This window comes from Protomyctophum bolini, assembly GCF_963924005.1.
Source record: "Protomyctophum bolini genome assembly, chromosome: 7".
NCBI lineage: Eukaryota > Metazoa > Chordata > Actinopteri > Myctophiformes > Myctophidae > Protomyctophum > Protomyctophum bolini.
In genome coordinates this window covers 30,001,840-30,017,272 of record NC_137868.1, presented here as the reverse complement: position 1 = coordinate 30,017,272, position 15,433 = coordinate 30,001,840, and the positions used below count along the sequence as shown (strand labels likewise).

General features: G+C 40.0%; 1 protein-coding gene across 4 annotated transcripts in view; it reads right to left on the bottom strand.

Annotated features, from left to right (window-relative positions):
* Window positions 1–15,433, bottom strand: part of adcy2a (adenylate cyclase 2a) — a gene marked incomplete at its 5' end in the record, with an annotated part of 106,300 nt that overhangs the window by 39,396 nt on the left and 51,471 nt on the right. For 3 of the 4 annotated variants that reach the window (XM_080767230.1, XM_080767232.1, XM_080767233.1), the window contains 12 exons: window positions 1,703–1,840; window positions 4,786–4,870; window positions 5,638–5,735; window positions 5,899–5,968; window positions 6,355–6,435; window positions 6,611–6,654; window positions 7,988–8,164; window positions 8,676–8,808; window positions 9,109–9,267; window positions 13,984–14,111; window positions 14,446–14,557; window positions 15,279–15,427. In XM_080767230.1, the coding sequence (XP_080623356.1) occupies window positions 1,703–1,840; window positions 4,786–4,870; window positions 5,638–5,735; window positions 5,899–5,968; window positions 6,355–6,435; window positions 6,611–6,654; window positions 7,988–8,164; window positions 8,676–8,808; window positions 9,109–9,267; window positions 13,984–14,111; window positions 14,446–14,557; window positions 15,279–15,427 (1,374 nt within the window). The remainder of the gene's footprint in view (window positions 1–1,702; window positions 1,841–4,785; window positions 4,871–5,637; window positions 5,736–5,898; window positions 5,969–6,354; window positions 6,436–6,610; window positions 6,655–7,987; window positions 8,165–8,675; window positions 8,809–9,108; window positions 9,268–13,983; window positions 14,112–14,445; window positions 14,558–15,278; window positions 15,428–15,433) is intronic. The other variant, XM_080767231.1, reaches the window with a different exon arrangement.

Genomic DNA, 15,433 nt, shown 5'->3' with positions numbered 1-15,433 from the left:
GATTGGTGTTTGGTATGTGTGAATGAGGACTCAGGCTTCGTACACACATAAAGAACAACTGTGCTGTGCTCTGCCTGTGTTTCATGGCCGCCCCAATGCTTTTCCAATGGAAGTCACGTGGTTTGACCAAACAGTTGTGTGTGATGGGGGGAGGGGGGGCAATCAACCACAACTGTTTGGTCAAACGCAAAAGCATTGAGGCGGCCATGAAACACGGACAGCACAGAGCATGTTGGTCTGATATGTGTGTACGAAGCCTTAGTATAACCCATCGTTTTGGTCAAATTGCGGAATTGCGGAAATTGCGGATTATTTTTTTCATTTTTTCATTTTTTTCAAATCCTCAAAAATGATGAAAAACGGCGCGCTATAGTATGCCGTACGATATGGGCTATAGCCCATGGTCCAAAATGATGAGAAACGAGGCTAACTTTTTTATCCTAAATTTCAAAAAACATGGGCTATAACCCATCGTTTTTGTCATTTCGTCATTTTTTTCAAATCTTCAAAAATGATGAAAAACTGCGCGCTATAGTATGCCGTACGATATGGGCTATAGCCCATGGTCCAAAATGATGAGAAACGAGGCTAACTTTTTTTTTCAAAATTTCAAAAAACATGGGCTATAACCCATCGTTTTTGTCAAATTGCGGAATTGCGGAAATTGCGGATTATTTTTTTCATTTTTTTCAAATCCTCAAAAATGATGAAAAACGGCGCGCTATAGTATGCCGTACGATATGGGCTATAGCCCATGGTCCAAAATGATGAGAAACGAGGCTAACTTTTTTTTCCTAAATTTCAAAAAACATGGGCTATAACCCATCGTTTTTGTCATTTCGTCATTTTTTTCAAATCTTCAAAAATGATGAAAAACTGCGCGCTATAGTATGCCGTACGATATGGGCTATAGCCCATCGTTTTTGTCAAATTGCGGAATTGCGGAAATTGCGGATTCTTTTTTTCATTTTTTCATTTTTTTCAAATCCTCAAAATTTCAAAAAACATGGGCTATACTTAGACAACATAATGATTGAACTTAGTGTGAGGTGGTGCAACTTCCTGTTCTCAACATGTAACCCAATCATGCTGAGCATGTGACACAATCATACATAGTGGATCCAATCAAGCACAGGTTTATGATGAGTGCAGTGGGATACTCATCTTGTTATACTGTGTTAATCAGTGGTTATAGGAACAAAGAGGCTGTCTGGAGGGCTACTGGAAATCAGTGGTCAAGCACTCCATCCCACACAGTGAAGCAAGGTGATGATGGTTTTGAAATTTTCATTCGTTGTGTGGAAAAGAAAGAAATCCACAAAAAAAAAAAAAAAAAAATCTAGATGACTAGTTTGATTTACTTAGTTTTAGTACACAATGTCACAGTTAAAGTCCCTGCACACTGCTGCGTTATATATGTGAATATATGTGTGCTAGCTGCTAGCTTATACTTTATTTATTTTTTTGGATTTTAAGCCCGTCCTACAACTGTACTGTGAAGTTAGAAACGTACCATGTTGAAGACAGCCATGACCAGTATGAGAGCAGTGGCTGTCATGGTGAGAGTGAAACGTACCATGTTGAAGACAGCCATGACCAGTATGAGAGCAGTGGCTGTCATGGTGAGAGTGAAACGTACCATGTTGAAGACAGCCATGACCAGTATGAGAGCAGTGGTTGTCATGGTGAGAGTGAAACGTACCATGTTGAAGACAGCCATGACCAGTATGAGAGCAGTGGTTGTCATGGTGAGAGTGATGCGCGGCCACGGCTTGTTGGCGATGATGCCGGACGACCTCAGCAGCCACATCCATGAGGTGGAGGCACTTTTACCACACTGCTAAGGAGACACATACAGTATACTGTACTGTAACCAAACATACGGTACATTTTTGGGGATGCATGGATAAAAACACAATACCAATGAACAATCAACACACACAGTTAATTAAAGAAACAAAAACACAGCAAAATTGAGAGAAGGCAAATGGTTTGGAGTAAATGCAATACCTGATACTGATTAATGTAATGGCCTCAAGGGTGCCAATCAAGTGTGAGTGGCATACAATTATGGCAAGTGGGATCTAATTAACTTAATGCTGCATGCTTCAATACATTTAAAATCACATGCAATAAAGTCCAAAGGGACAATTTACTCCTGCATGTGCTGCACGATATTGTCCACAGCATGCAATGCATTGTTTTCCAATAGAGCATTGAGTTTGACTCCATTGACGTTTTTTTATTGACTGACATTAGACACACAGCAGGACACTGGAGGATTAAACAGCTCCCACTTTAGTGCTCCACTGGTCCAAAAATGTTTAATCAATATTGCTAAAGGTCAACATAGTTGTTTTATGATGGTGGTGCACTGTACAGGATTTCAATATAATTCACTGTTACACTGTGTGACCATGCACACTTGTTACAAGACTTGTACATAAATAATTACTAATAATAATTTGAGCAACATTTACTGCCATTACTCTATATCCATATAGAGAGACAATGCAATAATGTCACATATTCTTTGGCTCCAAAGCTGGCCCACTTACAGTCAATTACTTTTCCTCTGCACAACCCTGCCCTCGGCTGAATGTGTCTCATAAGTAGATAATGAGAGTGAAAGCCTGAGTCATTTGCTTGATCATCTTAGGGCCATTCCTAAACCTCATTGAGGCATGAATGGCTGACTGGACAAGACTGACTTAAGAGACTTGCGTTACAGGAAACAAGGAATGGCATAATGTGTTATTGGGAACAGGGAGGGATCACCAGGAAATACAGTAAGTATATCTTCTTCTTATAGCTATGACAGAGCAGATCAGAGGCAGGAACGTAGCCGGCACAAGCCAACCGCACATCGGGAGGCAGTACAATAAACGGTAAATAAACAAGATGAATCCAAGCTTCCAAATCGGTCAAACATAGATTAAAAATACTTAACGGCTTCCGCGACACAGTAGATATTCGCAGCGGTATTTATAGGTACTTATAGTTCACACATTCAGAAGCCCTCACAGATTGACTTATGCGAAGGTGTTTACGTTTATTTATGTGTGCGTACCCGGTGGCAGGGTGGAGGTGGAATAGGACCCCATGCTCTGGGTCTAAAAAAATGTCAGAAACTTCAGTAGCATTGGGTTCTGCTTGTAGTGCTAAGCTGGACCTAGAGCCCTGGGGGACACCAGTCAACTAAGAAGAATATAGGATTTATGTGGTATTAAGTATGTAGTGCCATTATTATATTTATATAGTAAATCTCATCTGTGTTGTTACAATGGAATGTTGATCTATTGCTCAAACAAAACAAACTGAGAAGTTTGTTTAGTTTGAGCAATAGATCACATTACATATGTCCACAACACAACACAGACTGAGACTCTACTAATATATTCTATAATAATGGCACTACATACATTAGCAGTAATCGTGACAGTTCAATGTGTAAGAATTATGTTTTGTTTAGACAAAGTTTGGATATAATAGGTTTGATAAGCCTTTACTTGATTTCTTAATTCCTAAAGATGAAATAAGCTCGAGATCTAAAGATTTCGAGCTAACCAATTATTGAAACCAATTTCTGGTTTCAATAATATTTCAGTAGAGATAAGTGGGTTCACCCCGGGTGTCGACGCCCTATAAATGCCTGCTTCCCCAGTCCTTCCCCAGTTCTGTTCTTTTCATTTGCCTCCTGCACCTTTTCCATCATGCACACTTTTCAACATTTCTGTTAATACATACAACACGCACGCACACACATACATTTCACTCATGCATACACGCACCACACCACTGAATACTGATCTCCACACTTAATCAATTAATTATATTTCTTTCGTAAACTGTTTTTTGTTGTGTATTTAGGCCAGGTACATAACGAAGAAAACACTCTGAAGTGGTTAACTAATAACTACATATTTTTACGGTGTAAATTTTGCCTCTCTATTGGGATATAAGCGTGCATAAAGTATTGATAAAGTACATTTAAAATACTTTAAAAAAAATTATCTGTACAGTATATACTGTAATAATGTGGTTGTCACAAAATCCCAAAGCACACAGTTTGGGAACCACTGGTCTAGAGGACCTCACAATGAGTTATAAAGAGAACAAAATTAAGAGAAAGAGCGCCAAGCTGTCAAGATGCAGCACTAGGCTTCTTGGCAATCATTGAATGTGTTTTGTGTTAAAGCTTTGGGCAATATTTAATATAGAGCACAATTCAAAGTTAGTAGTAGCATATTGTAACTCATGGGGAGAACTTAAACAAAGGCCAAACTGTTGGGTAGAATAGCTGGTGGTGAGCCTGTGGCTTGATGGGTTTAATGCTATATATTTTATGTTTAGTTCAGCACTTCTTTCTTTCTAAAACATTGCGCCATCTGAACATAAATGGTTCAGGCCATGTTCAAATTCAATTTGAACCTGCATAACCTGCATTAATAATAATACAATTATTGGATAGTGAATAGACTATCGAGGTCTCTTATAATTGCTTGACACGTGACCCCTCCGGTGCCAATCACTTGTTGGCAGACCCGAGGAAGCTCTTTTGTGGATCAAAACATTATTTTTAAAAGTTATAGTTGCAAGCTCAAGACAGGGTACGCCTGTACGGCATCCAATTATTTGTTCACATACAGTATTATAGCTTGGGACATATAAAAGCCTGTATGTTCCTTTTTTAATCAGTCTAGTAGTAAGTATAGTAAATGTAAAAATTGTCTGACAAGTTATTACAAAATGTGAGTAGCACTTCAAAATAATCACATCACTCACCAGGAAGTGCCCAATGAAACATATGAAGAGGATCATTGAAAGAGTAAGAAAAGCCATTCCAAATGATATTCCCAAGACAGCGGTTCTAAGGAGAGATAAAAAAAATATCCAAATCAATGCAACTTCATTCAACAGTTTCATATATTTCTGCAAAAATAATTAATGTATTTTTGTATTTATTCCCACTTCTAAACACAAGAAATTGATTAAACTTGACAATAATCAATAATCAACTTTATTGTCACATCATTTTTGAGGAAAATAAAGTTAGCCTCGTTTCTCATCATTTTGGACCATGGGCTATTGCCCATATCGTACGGCATACTATAGCACGCCGTTTTTCATCATTTTTGAGGATTTGAAAAAAAAGGAAAAAAATGATGGGTTATAGCCCATGTTTTTTGAAATTTTGGAAAAAAAAAGTTAGCCTCGTTTGTCATCATTTTGGACAATGGGCTATAGCCCATATCGTACGGCATACTATAGCACGCCGTTTTTCATAATTTTTGAGGATTTGAAAAAAATGAATAAATGAAAAAAACGATGCGTTATAGCCCATGTTTTTTGAAATTTTGAAAAATAAAGTTAGCCTCGTTTCTCATCATTTTGGACCATGGGCTATAGCCCATGGTCCAAAATGATGAGAAACGAGGATAACTTTTTTTTCCCAAAAAAAAAAAACATGGGCTATAACCCATCTTTTCTTTCATTTTTTTCAAATCCTCAAAAATTATGAAAAACGGCGTGCTATAGTATGCCGTACGATATGCAGGTAAAAAGGAAAGCATTGGGCGAGATAAATCACACATTAAGAGAACAAACAACAAAAACCCTTTACTTTTAGAAACTTACTTTGGCAGGACCAGAATCTGCACAATGAAGATGCAGAAAAAGATGAGACAAGCACAGGTGACGTAATATTTGAAGGCTGGCAAGGTTGTTGCTCTGTACTAAAAGTCAGAGAAAAACATACTAAAAAAAGGTTCCAGCACTTGAGACAATTATAGGAACAAGCAGTCACAACACGTTATGTCCTCTTGACGGAATAATTTGAGGTTATGTGCCGAGTTGTAAATAATTTACTTGTACCAATTTACCTGCACCATGTCTTACCTCCTTCTCTAATGATTTGTTGTGAAAGAATAATGATATTCTCTGGATGTCTTCAGACTTTAGCCACTGTCTGGAAGCGTAGTTGATACAGAAAATAAGATGGTAAAGAGAACAAAGCATTGAAGGAGTTTAAGAAACAATAGTAACCATTTGAAACATACAGTAAGCATATAGAGCGTCCGGAAAAGCATTTCCCATGCATTTTTCCCATATACGTTTCAGAAAGTATTTATTTAAAGACCTTTTAAGCCTCGGACAAATCCAACTCGGATCGTGACAACTCATGACAACAAACACAATTTTTGGGCTGAACAAATATTTAGAAAACTGAAAAACAACAAAAACTGTTGTACACTGCCCTTTTTTCTTCTTTTTTTCATCTTCCTAATCCTATCCTATGCATTAGCTTTTAGTTTCTGACTGCTATACTAAAATTATGATACATATCAGCCTTACTTTTGAGAATTTATTCCGTCGAAAGTGCGGATCATCCTTTCGTTGAGTTCCTCCTCAAAGCGTTTCTTCTGAGACTTTGTCCTTTATTGGATAATAAATGGAAAGAGAGGAGCCAAATCGGATGATCTTGACATCTATTAGTCACATTCATCAAGTGCTCTAATTATGGTCCGGTCTTGTTCAACAGCCATTAAGACAATGGGATAATCATCCTAATACTAAATTGCACCACTGCTGTGAGAAATGAGCAGCTTACCTCTCTGATCGTCTCTGAAAGTGATACTGGCCCATTGGTACATCCTAGAATAAAATCAACCGGAGATACACAGGGGTTATAAGCAAAGAGAGACGATTTTGGCTAATTTAACAAGCGGCAGGAAAATACGAAATAATGTCTTTGTTCTCTTTGCTAATGTCAGAGCATACAAAGTATAGTGCACACACGCATGCATACTGTATAGCTATAGCAGTGCTTCTCAAACGTTTTTGGCTTCAGTGCCCCGTTTTCCTGATTTCTAGATCAAAGTTAACCTGACGCTGCCAGATGAGGGCGGTATTGGGGAAACATATTCCCCAACACAACACTCATCTGGGATCTCTGACGGAGTTGAGCCCTGAGTCAGATCTGCTTCGTACCGAACCAATCAGCGTGAGCTATGTGCGAAACCGGATGTGAAGCTATATAGACACGTCAATATGATTGGTTGTGTTTGCACGCCCACACAGTGATAGACAGACGCTCCCATCCAATCATCTACCATGTATCTTGAAAAAAAGGAACAGCCCCGTCATCGAATTTGCTTCCGCGATCCCAGATCCCAATAAGCTGTGAAACAAATTTGTGTAGCAAGCTTTTTGGATCTGGCAGCGTCAGGTTAGATCAAAGTACCCCCTTTACCCGAAGTTGCTTAGAAAAAGAGAAAACTAGCATATCGATGCTGTCGAAAACCAACTTTTGTTTTTGTAAATTCATGCCCTACTACAGTGGCATACAAAAGTAGCAAAAATAGCAGATCTACTATTTTTGCTACTTTTGAATTGGAATCCTGAAAAGTAGCCGTTTTGGACATAATGAGGTATGCACCCGATGCTATGAATGAACGATAACCCACCTTTTGAAGAATAAATTGAAGAATATAACAAGAAAAGGTGTGAAAGGCGTGAAATTAGACCATCCTGAGCACATTTACTTTAAACTGTGTCCAGTTTTTTCACTTTCTCTCACATATATATATATATGTATATATATGGGGTGTATATATATATATACCCCAATTTGAGAACCACTGCTGTATAGAGTAAATTATCATGGGGTCACAATATATTGTGCCACAAAATATTGCAATATTATTATTGGATTCAAATCTAAAGTTACAGGAGTGGATATGATGTGTGATATGACATTAAAGCTTCAAAGACAACACACATCCTCCAACTTTGGTACTGGGTTAAACTGCAAGGGCAGCAAAATCATATACGAACGAAGGGCTTTTTAAATAACTTTTTATGCCACAACTGGTATCATCAGTAACACCTGTGAAGGAAGTAGGGAGGTGGCCCAAGTTCTTTCCAATATGGCATGTGTGCATGTAGCCTATTGGGAACCAAAACAACAACAAAAAAAGGCTCTCACAGAAGTGTTGATCTTTCCATTCTCATTGGTCATGCTGTCTCGGTGATGCAGGTTGGCAAAGGGCTTGGCAGCTCCCCAGGACTCCAGGTAGCGAGTCATTCTGACTGAGGCCCTCATCTTAGCTCCATCCTGAGTGTGTCTGGGACGGTAGTGATGCTGTGGGCTCCGCCGCTCCACCTGCGCACACACGCACGCACGCACGCACGCACGCACGCACGCACACACACACACACACACACACACACACACACACACACACACACACACACACACACACACACACACACACACACACACACACACACACACACACACACACACACACACACACACACACACACACACACACACACACACACACACACACACACACACACACACACACACACAAAGAAACCCATGAAGCATATTCACAACAGTCCCCGTTGTGTAGAAATAACGTAATAAATAAATGCAGTAACATCACACTGAAATGGAGAATTATAGGGGAAAGTGCTGAGACTTTCTCCAAATTCTCAATTGTATGTACAGTACAACAATCAACAAACCATATTGAACTATTGAATGTTAACCACAGTGTATTGTGCGAGGTTCTGATCTTTCCATGTTCATCTGCCCAGCCTTCATCATACGGTCTCAGTATTCAAATGATGTGATCTCGTGCCAATAACGTGTGTGATTGTGTTACCTTTGGATTGATGACCAGGAAGGTGATGACTCCATGCTCCTTCAGATAGGGGTCTCTCTCCTGTCCCTCGCCATCCTCCACCTTGTAGGCTCCATCAAGGTGCTCCATTGTCTCAGAGGTTATATGGACTCGCCTGGCAGACACATGGACACACAATGAACTGTGTCTGAAATGTGAATAGCACCAGTGGGACCAGTGGGTTTATCGAAGCGATGTCTATCTGAATTCACAGATCAACCAAGCTGTGTCCAAGCAGGGTTCATGGATACTGGTAAAAATATAATGCATATTTATTGCCATGTCTTGCAATGACTAATTCTATATAGCCACCTAGTGGTGTGAAAGGGCCTTTAAGGAAATGGGAATAGTCTTTCAATTCTGGCAAAAAAAAACCTTTTCATCCAATGCCATGAGTTACGGTTACGGTACTCACCCTGGTACACCTCCTGCTTCCATGTGATTGGCCAACGTGACGTCATGTGACCAGACATCATATTGCCACTTTTGAAGGCCAATCACACCACACAGTACATTCCCAGAGTGCACTCCAACACGCATGCTGATGTCCACCCCGGTGGCATCTCGCACTTTCCTGTATGCAACAAACATACATGGGTGTAATATTAGTAGTCTTGCCATGTCTACCGGTACTTACAGTATTAAGCGACTTTGGGCTAGTCTGTCTCAAATTGTCTGTAAATTGCTAATTTCTGTTGCAAAATCTGGCAACACTGACTAGAGCTACAGAGGATCATTATGCATCGTCAAAAGTAGCAGATCTACAAGCTTGAAGCATTTAGAGCGACGAAGCCATTTGGGTTTTAAGTTTGTAGGCTACTTTTTATTTTGAATTTGAATCCTGAAAAGTAACAGTTTTCATTTGACGGTCCATACCGTACACTGTCAGTGATAATTAAACTCTGTAAGTGTACAAATGTAACCAAATTAGTTATCCTTTTTTGTGTGACTATAATGTTGTTTTTTTTTTCCAATTATAGACAGCAAGGCAAAACGAAACATTTGAATAGCAATACATTATTAAGCATGACATTCTCGAATAGATAAATCACACACAACTGAGGAAATACACAATGCAAAACTAACGAAAGAACGGAATAATACATTAAATGTGAGTGGTGCTACCCTCTCTCAATGTCTTGAGACATGTGGTATTCTATTCTCACAAAGTGTACATAAGAAAAAGACCATGGCCCCTATACACAAACAGGCCTGTCAATAGATTGTACAAGCGCGCGCACACACACGCACACACACACACACACACTCACACTCACACTCACACTCACACTCACACGCACGCACGCACGCGCGCGCGCACGCGCGCACGCACACACACACACACACACACACACACACACACACACACACACACACACACACACACACACACACACTTTTAATTATTTATCCTTTAACCTTGGCACTTCCAATTACCCTTAGGTCTTCTTTTTTCATAAAAACATTGAGTAACCTTTGCCGTCCAGCCAGGGTTTTCATATAACCCTTTGAGGAGCGATTCAGAATGAATGTTCTGGCCTTGATTGAACAAAGATTTCCGCTCACATTTTACATTGAAAGGAAAGTTAACAGCTTTGCGCATGTAAGCGGATAATACATTGATGCACAGCAAAAAAAATCTATCTAATAAAAATGTTGTTTTTAAGCTTGCTCACACAAGGTACAGTACATATTGTGTGAACCAATGAAAAGGATTACCAAGAGCTTGTGATTAAATAATAACTATGTTATTTTCCATTTCCTGCAAAGTAATTACAGTTTTGGACATACAAGGATTCCACCCAACAGCAACGAGGATTATACTGTAGTGTACAGGGGTTGAGACTAAGGTCTCAGACTCAGAGGTACAGGTCATGTTCTACTATCCCAAAGGATTATACTGTAGTGTACAGGGGTTGAGACTAAGGTCTCAGACTCAGAGGTACAGGTCATGTTCTACTATTATTATACTGTAGTGTACAGGGGTTGAGACTAAGGTCTCAGACTCAGAGGTACAGGTCATGTTCTACTATCCCAAAGGATTATACTGTAGTGTACAGGGGTTGAGACTAAGGTCTCAGACTCAGAGGTACAGGTCATGTTCTACTATCCCAAAGGATTATACTGTAGTGTACAGGGGTTGAGACTAAGGTCTCAGACTCAGAGGTACAGGTCATGTTCTACTATCCCAAAGGCCATGCCCACTGGCCCGAAAAGTAAACAAGCACTTGCAAACAAGCACTTGCCGGTAGGGAAATCTGAAAGCAAACTTCATCTGCCCGAAGGTTTTATTTCAGTCCGATAACTCACGAATAGATTGAACAAATATTTATTATAGAATGAGAGTGTGTATAAGTGTGCATATAATATCTTATCTTGGCGTTCGGGTGTGCTACATTTTTCTCCCTACTCGGCACAATTATACAACCATCATTAACCATTAAAAGCAGGGAGAAAGATATACAATAACAACCTCCAATGGGGAACATGAATAGCAGAGTCCACCGGTGGTGCTGGCGTGGCGGTGGGAGCAAACAGTGTATAACAACACCAGGAACTCATATGCAGAGGAAGGAACACAGGAAGAACCCGACAGCTGATTGCCACGTCAGTGAATGACATGTGGGTCTTGCATAACACTGAATGAGCCCCTCGAGTATATCTGACTGAATTAACTCTGCAAGCTACGTATCATTTACCTGCCAGGGGCAGGTGGGCAACCCAGGGCCAAATTAGCCATTGGGCGAGTGGGCCAGGGGCCCATGGCTCTATGGGGCCCTTCGGGGAAATTGGACCGTGCGGTACTGGGTTTGAGGCCCTTCATTGGCCGTTGACTTTGTTAAATTTAGGTAAATTTATTTAAAAAATGATGTGTCAGAGTTTGGAAGCACTCGTTATCAGTAAAGCAACCTCCTGCTGCCTCCTTATTATGTCAGGGCTGCAAACACTCCTGAATCCGGAAAGAGTCTCGTGAATTTCGACCCCATCTCACGCGGTGGTCCTGAATTGTCCTTTCTCCTTAATATCTCCTGGATTTAGTCTATTTGCTAGCCCATAGAGCACCGAAGTCTGACGTCAAAATCTCCTGAATTCTGACACTATAATGTTGGCAGCCCTGCATTATGTGCAAATTCAAAACAGGTGGTACGCATGGGCTGTTGTTGAGTGATAGTTAACGAGCACTTCCAAACTCCAGCACATATTAAATAAATCACCTGCAAGGAATTTCTTGACAGAAACATGTCTACAGTGGATTTTTTATGAAACAAACACTTTGCAGATAGAAAGAGGATAATTCAAGCTTTTCGTACAGCTGCAGCGGTGTGCATAAGGTCAATTGCCAGCTCGTTGTGTGTGCATTCATGAGGAGCGCACAGTGCAACGACGCTCATCCAAGTCTTCTTTTTTCATAAAAACAATGACTAACCTTTGTCGTCAAGCCAAGGGTTTCATATTAAGCCTTTGAGAAGCGATTCAGAATGACCACGCTGGTCCAATGCAGTCATTGTGTTGATCCCTGTCTGAAATCAAGGAGCTCAGTGCGACCACGCTGGTCCAACGCAGTCATTGTGTTGCTCCCTGTCTGAAATCCCCTCATTTTGAAAGACTTTTGTGATCAAGAGAATATGGCACAGCGAACTGACAGCCTCATACTGTTTGTTTTTTGTTTGGTTTACGCTTCTGTATATTTAATTTCACCATAGCAAGATACCATGACATGATAGTTATGAAGTGCTTTGATCTCATCAGAATGGCTGTCAAGTTTTGTTTTGTTTTGTTTTTCACATCCACAAATGCTAATTCTAAACTGTGCACTGTCATTGGTGTCACTGGTAATTGGTGAAGTCATCTAATAATAATGGAGTAATAGTGGAGATCGGTTGGACTTGGGCGGGCCCCCATGACGATTATAAAAACATTTCGTCTCTGGTTTGATGTGTATGTCCATAGCTGCGTATGACGTGATGAAGATATGTACCAATGCCAGCGTATAACTGGCCCTTGATGGTGACTTAATAATGATATGTTTCAGTGTCAGGTGGATTAAAGGTAATACCCCTTTGTATACATGTATGTAATCTGACACTAATGCCATATCAAGCACAAATGAATCATTACGTCATATGCTGCCACAGGACATACGCATCGGAGCACCGGACAAACCACATTACTTGCACGCTCTGCTTGCACAAGTAATAACTTGAATTTATATAGCGCCTTTCAAAACTCCAAGGACGCTCTTTTCTTGAAACTATCTTGCATACAGTATTTCTCTTTGTAGCACATCCCCTAGACTAGACTGAGCCCTGTATTATAAATAACACTGTGTTATGTAAAACAATGGTTCCCAAACTGGGGTTCGGGACCCCCAAGTTGGATACGTTCTGTGCACCCTTGTGTGTATAAATAATAGGCCTGTTCTTTGTTCTACTGTTTCAAGTGTGACCTGTGGTGAGGAGGCAAAAAGCCTCTGAAACTAAAGTGAAGCATATTCTTTTGTCCCATACTACCAGTACCTACTGTACTGTGCTGTCTCTTTCCTGGATGTTTGCATTTTAGATAACAGGGAAAACGGTGGATCAAAGAGGTGCCGGTAATCTCGTATGTCTGATGTGCTCTAGTTTTAGGGAGGGGGCAACTAAACCGTGCGGCGGTTTAGTTGTCAAAAACGAAACCTAAGGTTTTTTGACCCCCAGGGGTTAACTGGGGACAGAACTATGGTCAGCACACTCTACAGTAGGGAGGATCACAACAAAACTAAAAAATAAGTGATATTTGAATTAAGTGAAATCAAAGTTGGTGTTGTGAATTTATATATTGTCAGATACTTGTATGTGTCATTCATTATATTATCATCACTTTACCCCAATCCAGCTCAAGTGGAGGTTTTGACCATCTTTGATAAGAACAGCTGACAATGGATCTCCAAGCTGCTCTACCACTGCAGGGGAGAGGGCAAAACCAGCAAACTCTCTCCTCTGGTAGACTTAGCTGGTTCAGCAGACAGTTTGAGGATCCAATGGAGTTAGCTGGTTTTGTCAGAAGCACTTTTTAATACTTTTCATTGTTTAAAAAAGAAGAAGAAAAAAAGGAATTTGTTTCGGCCCGACAGCGACAATAATATTATATCTGTGGAAACGAGTCAAAACAAATGAAATGCCTACAATTCCAAGTGCTTGTCAAGGTGGGGGCGGTCCCCAGGTTAAATATGACTATTGTGTGTGTGTGTGTGTGTGTGTGTGTGTGTGTGTGTGTGTGGGGGGGGATATGATGTAAGAGACAGGCTTACTTGATGGCCTCACACATGTCCAGACCCATCTTGACACAGTTCTTTGCATGGTTGGGCAATGACTCAGGCAGGCCGGACACACAGTAGTAACAGTCGCCCAGGATTTTGATCCGCATACACTCATTCTCCTGAAAATAAAAACAAGAAACAGCTATAGGTCCCGAACCTTTTTCATATCGGTCCAAGAGACCCATGACTTGGATGACAATGATGAATTGTGTAGACTTCTTGTAAATTAAGTAATGCAGATGTTTAAACAATAATTTAACTCTTGAGAGCGTACAATGAAACCGAATGGATCAGGGTCCATTTAGTTACCAACTCTCCATCATTTAGCTGGATACCACCTGGAAACCCGGACCACTGGTTGAAAACCACATGTCTTGTCTTGTATTCATTGTTACTTTCATTAAAATACACCCATATTTGTGCATATGCTGAATACAATAATAAAATGTTTACCTTGGCTATTTGGTCAAATTTCCCAAACAGCTCGTTCAGCATGTGCACTAGCTCTCCTGGAGAACAGTCAGTTGCAAGCCGGGTGAATCCCACAATATCAGCATACAGTATACTGGAAATAGATAATAAGAAACAATTTATAATGTAATATAATATAATACAATACAACATAATACATCTAATATTATGTAATATAATATAATATAGCCTGATATAATGTGATTTTTAAGTATACAAATGTGAGTATACGCTTGCCAATTAACAGTTTGACTGCGGATCACGACATTCTCCCTGGCTAATAAGACAAATAAAAACACCTTAAATATTTTATTTCTTTCATAAATAGAGAATCTTTCACTCAATAGGAACTGCTCCTGTTGCAAGTTGATGATGTCATATGTCCATGTGTGGTCCAGCCCTATTATATGGAATGCACATGCTAATGAAAAGGATTTAAAATATTGCTTTGATGCTCATTATTATCCTTAGGATGTATTAAGTAGGATGTATTAAGTTGTTTTTTATTGGCATATGCATTCCATACATTCCATAGGGCTAAACCATATGGACATATGACATCATCAACTTGCGACAGCAGCAGTTCCTATATTGAATGAAAGATTCTTTATTTATGAACCAACGACCAACCAACGACCAACAATCACACCATTTTACGATGGATTTTCATGAAACGGACCTACATTAGCGCCCAGGTGATTCTTCAAAGGTTAGTGAAATACTCAGCAGTGAAGCTTATTTCACGATTTCATTTATTTTTAGGAGATATATTTTTTACTGACCACTTGGTTCCACATAAAGTAAGTAACACATGCCTGACATTGGTGTGTCTCTGGACATAGAGATTGTGAAAGTTGTTTGTGTTTTCCATCTGACCAAAATTTGGACCCTGCAGTCTCTGGATGATCTCAGCCTTCATCACACGAGCAATGTGAGCTGGTAGCAGTGACAACAGGAGACGCTCCTAATG